The sequence below is a fragment of the Zingiber officinale genome, chromosome 10B (assembly GCF_018446385.1).
Source record: "Zingiber officinale cultivar Zhangliang chromosome 10B, Zo_v1.1, whole genome shotgun sequence".
Taxonomy (NCBI): Eukaryota; Viridiplantae; Streptophyta; class Magnoliopsida; order Zingiberales; family Zingiberaceae; genus Zingiber; species Zingiber officinale.
Window position 1 is genome coordinate 56,776,210 of NC_056005.1, and position 6,383 is coordinate 56,782,592.

Consider the following 6,383-nt stretch of genomic DNA (forward strand, 5'->3'; position numbering starts at 1 on the left):
AGAGGATTAGATTCATATGATGAATCAAATTGGATTAAGAGTAATCCAAATTGGGCTAATTGAGTTGGACTCAAGTTGATTCATGTATTCAATGAGTCTAATTTAGATTATGACTCATTAAATCAACTTAATTTAATGAATTAGATTCATTATATTAAGTTGGCTTGAATCAAATGGTTAGATTAGATCAACCATGGAAGATATTTGGTCAAGTTTGACTTGACTTGAGAGGAAGAGGAAGAGTCAAGTTTGACTTGACTAATTGCCACATCATAAGTGAGATGGCAAGATGTGGACCAATGATGATAAAGAAACCTTGTAAATGGATCGCCTTGAAATTCAGCTTGGGGAAGGGTATTGACGCCACACTCAAGCAAGATGAGAAGGTGAGTGATAAGTCATGGAGTTTTGATCGCCACAAGTTGCCTTGATAAGATCGAAATTAGTTCCTTGCCTAAGAACAAGAAGGAAGCTCTCATAAAAGAGAAACTCAAATTTTCATTCAAACTTACATGATTTGTCATACAAGAGTTCTCCTATTTAACATCCCTTAAGATCCACTATGCACTAATTATGCAATAAATATCATGCTTGCATGCATGGGTTTTATTATCCACTAATGCAACCACTAATCCCTAATACTAGCTTAATGCAACCATGCATGCATGGTATTTGTTATACTAGCTTAGGAACTCTCAAAAATACATTAAAACCCCACAAAGGACATCAAAAGTCACTTTAGAAAAACTCCCCCATTCATGCACACAAAAATGGTCCTCATGTTGGTCCAATTTCACTTTCAAATTGAAGAAATGTGATCGATCCACTTAGTTGTTGCCTCCATTGTGCATTGATCCTCCTTTTCCTTGAGCCTCATTATTAAACCTTCCAAAGCTGGCTTCATTCTCTTAGTCTTGGACCTTGTCATGGGTCCCCCAATTCCCTTCAATGCCTCTTCTTGGCTCACATCATTCCCTCCTTCTTTAGGTGAATTCGTCCTCGAATTTAGGTCTTCATCTCCTACATCAAAAGGACTCAAATCAGCCACATTAAATGTTGCACTAACACCATACTCACCGGGCAAATCAATTTTGTAAGCATTGTCATTAATTCTTTCCAACACTTGGAATGGTCCATCTCCTCTTGGTTGAAGCTTTGATTTTCTTTGGGTAGGAAACCGTTCCTTCCTCATATGAACCCACACCCAATCACCGGGTTCAAGGACCACTCTTTTTCTCCCTTTATTGGCTCGATTTGCATATTGCTCCATTTTCTTCTCAATTTGAGCTTTAACTTGCTCATGAAGCTTCTTCACATATTCTGCCTTTGTTTTGTCATCCTTGTGAACTAAAGAAGAAATGTTAGGTAAAGGAAGCAAATCAAGAGGTGTTAGTGGATTGAACCCATAAACAATCTCAAAAGGAGAAAATTGAGTAGTAGAATGGACCGCCCTATTATAAGCAAATTCAACATGAGGTAAACATTCTTCCCAAGACTTAATGTTCTTCTTAATAATTGCTCTAAGAAGAGTAGAAAGTGTCCTATTTACCACCTCAGTCTGACCGTCAGTTTGTGGGTGGCATGTGGTGGAGAAAAGAAGCTTTGTTCCCAGCTTGTTCCATAAGGTCCTCCAAAAATGGCTTAAAAATTTGGTGTCACGATCTGAAACAATGCTCCTAGGCATGCCATGAAGTCTTACCACCTCTTTGAAAAACAAATCTACCACATGAGTTGCATCATCCACCTTGTGGCAAGGTATGAAATGTGCCATCTTGGAGAATCTATCAACTACCACAAAAACGGAGTCCTTACCTTTTTGAGTACGTGGTAGCCCTAAAACAAAATCCATAGACAAGTCAGTCCAAGGAAAATTAGGAATAGGCAAAGGCGTGTAAAGTCCTTGAGGTAATGTCTTAGATTTTACTTTTCTACACACAATGCACTGTGCACAAAATTTCTGCACATCGTGTTTCATGTGTGGCCAATGAAAATGTTCAAGCAGCATTTCTAAGGTCTTTTGAACCCCAAAGTGTCCCATTAAACCCCCCTCATGTGCTTCCCTAACTAGCAATTTACGCATCGATTCTCTAGGCACACAAAGTCTGTTATTCTTAAACAAGTAGTTGTCATGCCTAACAAACCCATTTTGTGATTTCTTTTCACATGCAGCATATAATTGGGAAAACTCATTATCATGTACATACAATTCCTTAATATGTTCAAAGCCAAGCAATTTAGTTTCAAGTGTAGCTAACAAATTATACCTTCTTGAAAGTGCATCTGCTACAACATTTACCTTTCCTGGCTTATGTTTAATCACATAAGGAAATTGTTCAAGAAATTTGACCCATTTGGCATGCCTTTTGTTGAGCTTCCCTTGCCCTTTCAAATACTTCAAAGATTCATGATCACTATGAATGACAAATTCTTTAGACAAAAGATAATGCTGCCATGTTTGTAATGCTCTAACAAGTGCATACAATTCTATATCATAAGTGGAATAGTTGAGAGTGGCGCCACTTAGTTTCTCACTAAAATATGCAATGGGATGACCATCTTGAAGTAAAACAGCCCCAATACCCACATGAGATGCATCACATTCAATTTCAAAAGATTTGGAAAAATCAGGTAAAGCAAGAATGGGTGCATGTGTGAGTTTATCCTTAAGTGTTTGAAATGCCTTTTCTTGATTCTCTCCCCATCTAAAACCCATGTTTTTCTTAACAATTTCATTTAGAGGTGCCGCCACTGTGTTGAAGTCTTTCACAAACCTCCTATAGAAACTTGCCAACCCATGGAAGCTCCTAACCTCACTCACAATTTTAGGAGTTGGCCAATCTCTAATGGCCTTAACTTTCCCTTCATCAACCTGCACTCCTTTAGAACTTATGACAAAACCAAGAAAAACCACATGATTAGTGCAAAAAGAACACTTTTCCAAGTTAGCATATAGTTTTTCCTTTCTAAGGACATGCAAGACAGATTGGAGATGTGCAATATGCTTAATAAAATTCTTGGAATATACCAAAATATCATTGAAGTATACTACCACAAATTTTCCAAGAAATTCTCGTAAGACATGGTTCATAAGCCTCATAAAAGTGCTTGGTGCATTAGTTAACCCAAAAGGCATTACCAACCATTCATACAATCCATATTTGGTTTTGAAAGCTGTTTTCCATTCATCCCCTTCCCTTATCCTAATTTGATGGTACCCACTTTTTAAATCAATTTTAGAAAAGAAGCAAGCACCATGCAATTCATCAAGCAAATCATCAAGTCTAGGGATTGGATGTCTATACCGAATTGTGATGTTGTTGATGGCTCTACAGTCAGTGCACATCCTCCATGTTCCATCCTTTTTAGGCACCAAAATTACGGGTACGGCACAAGGACTTAAACTTTCTCTAACCCATCCTTTTTGCAATAACTCCTCCACTTGATTTTGTATCTCCTTTGTTTCTTGAGGGTTGCTCCTATAAGCTGGCCTATTGGGCAGAGAAACGCCAGGAATAAGGTCTATTTGGTATTCAATTCCCCTCATTGGTGGCAATCCATGAGGTACTTCCTTGGGAAACATATCTTCAAAATCCTGCAAAATAACAACAACTTCACTAGGCAAAGAGTTAGTATTAGATTCCAAGCAAGTTTCCTTGCACAAAAGAAGAAATATTGGTTGCCTTGTCAAATAAGCTTTCTTCACCTCACTTACTCTTGTAAACAAATTTTCTATTTTTCTCTCATTCTTTTCCTTATTCTTTCTTTTCTTTTGAATTTTGTCCTCAAAATCAAGTATTTTCTTTTGCACACACTCTTTCTTTTTCTTATGCTCTCGCTCTTCTTTTTCTCCTTTCTCTCTTATTTTTATTTGATCCTCACAAACCTCCCTAGGTGATAATGGTAAAAGTGTAACTTTGCGAGAATTGTGGACAAAAGAGAACTTGTTGGAGAATCCATCATGGTGAGCTCGCCTATCAAACTGCCAAGGTCTTCCAAGAAGAATGTGGCTTGCCTCCATAGGCACAATATCACATAGAACTTGATCTTCATATTTGCCAATGGAGAAATTAATCAACACTTGCTGGTTCACTATCAATTCACCACTATTACTTAGCCATTGGAGTTTATATGGTCTTGCATGTGGTGTAGTCTTGAGGTTGAGTTTGGTGACCAACCTAGTGCTTGCCACATTGGTGCAACTTCCACCATCAATGATCATAGAGCATGTCTTTCCTTGAATAAGGCAGCGGGAATGAAAAATATTTTCTCTTTGGTCCTCCTCATGCTCCTTGGGTTGGCTTCCCAATAATCTCCTAACCACCAAGAGATCTCCATCTTGCGCATAGGCTGCTCCATCATTTTCTTCATCACTTGAGGAAGAGGAATGAGAAGAAATTTCTTCACTAGAGATACTCCCATTATCCCTCACCACCATAGTCTTCTTATTCGGGCATTCGGATGCAATATGACCTTTTCCCAAACACCTAAAACACTTGATATCCCTACTCTTAGAAGTGGAAGAAGAGGTAGCAGGAATAGGCTTCTTAATGCTTGCTTCCTCCTTAGAATTTGAAGAAGAACCCTCCTTCTTTGGCTTGTCCTTCCAACTTGAAGAGTAGTTTGGAGAAGATGATTTCTTCATAACGCCCTTTCTCTTTAATTGTTGCTCTATTTTCATTGCTTGATGCACTAAGTCGTCAAGCTCCACATAATGTTGTAACTCCACAATGTCTCCAATGTCTCGGTTTAGGCCATGGAGAAACCGAGCCATGGTAGCTTCCCTATCCTCCACAATATTGGCCCTAATCAAAGCCACCTCCATCTCCTTGTAGTAATCATCCACACTCCTACTCCCTTGGGTAAGTCTTTGCAATTTGTTGTGCAATTCCCTATGGTAGTGGGAAGGCACAAATCTCCTTCTCATCAAAGTCTTCATTTCGTCCCAAGTGTTGATAGGATGCTCTCCATACCTTCTTCTCTCCTTTTGCAATTGATCCCACCAAATTAAGGCATAATCGGTGAACTCAAGGGCAGCCACCTTTACTTTCTTTGCATCATTGTAATTGTGGCATGAGAAAATTTGTTCTATTTTCATCTCCCATGCAAGATATGTTTCAGGATCATTCCTCCCTTGGAAGGAAGGTATCTGGACTTTCACACCTCCTAGATCATCTTCTCGTCTATGGTCTCTACCTCCTCTTTCACGTCTTCTTCCCCCTTCATGTCTCCTTCTTTCTCTTGGTGAATCATAGAATGGTTCACTTTGATGAAATTCTTCATGATTAGAATTGCCCCCAACGTTCGAAATTTTTTCTCCTTCAAGTTGGTCCATCCTTTCGTGTATTTCTTCAAGTTGTCTTTGAAGTATTCTCTCTAATTGTTGAGTAAGTGCCTCCATTTGAAGCCTATTAAGATCTCGCCTAGGGAAATTAGGTGATTTTTCCCCACTCATGCTTGCAACAAAAGAAGATGACAAGAAAAATTACAAAAGAAATGTTAAATGTACCTCACCACTCTACTCACGTGGTTGCACTCAGATTTATCCACTCAGCTTTCTTTATAAGCTCTTAAGGAAAGAACGTTATCAATGTCTTTCTCAAGACAGCAAGTAGACAATCAAGTGAACAAGAAACCAACAAGAGAAATATGAGTAGAACAAGAGAAATAAACGGATAAAACGAGAAATTCAGCAACGATCAAGAGCAATGAAAGGAATATCTTTTGAATTCAGATTTCACAAAGAAAGAATATTGAGTCCTTTCAATTGACAAATCCTCCTCTCTTTTTTTATATATTATTTTTATTTTTTTTTTTCAATCAGAAACCAATGACTAATGATTCTTTTTTTTTTCTTTTTTTTTCAAATTTCCCTTCTTTTTTTTTGTTAAGTTGAGGACCCAAATAGTGAATAGAAATTTGCGACAAATAGGGATGGAGAGATCAACAAAGATGGACAAGAACAAAACACAAACCTGAAAATCAAGGAGCCAAAGGCTCTGATACCAAATGATAAAGAAACCTTGTAAATGGATCGCCTTGAAATTCAGCTTAGGGAAGGGTATTGACGCCACACTCAAGCAAGATGAGAAGGTGAGTGATAAGTCATGGAGTTTTGATCGCCACAAGTTGCCTTGATAAGATCGAAATTAGTTCTTTGCCTATGAACAAGAAGGAAGCTCTCACAAAAGAGAAACTCAAATTTTTATTTAAACTTACATGATTTGTCATACAAGAGTTCTCCTATTTAACATCCCTTAAGATCCATTATGCACTAATTATGCAATAAATATCATGCTTGCATGCATGGGTTTTATTATCCACTAATGCAACCACTAATCCCTAATACTAGCTTAATGCAACCATGCATGCATGGTATTTGTTAT

The 6,383-nt window shown here is 38.0% G+C and overlaps 1 protein-coding gene across 1 annotated transcript; it reads right to left on the reverse strand.

Annotated features, from left to right (window-relative positions):
- Nucleotides 1–862: 862 nt before the first annotated feature.
- Nucleotides 863–5,050, reverse strand: LOC122029149 (the record flags this gene model as incomplete). Its single annotated transcript, XM_042588097.1, has 5 exons — nt 863–1,199; nt 1,356–2,132; nt 2,265–2,896; nt 3,344–3,592; nt 3,968–5,050. Coding segments are annotated over 5 exons (3,078 nt in total), but the record flags the coding sequence as incomplete, so codon positions are not given.
- Between the last annotated feature and the right edge of the window lie 1,333 nt (nt 5,051–6,383).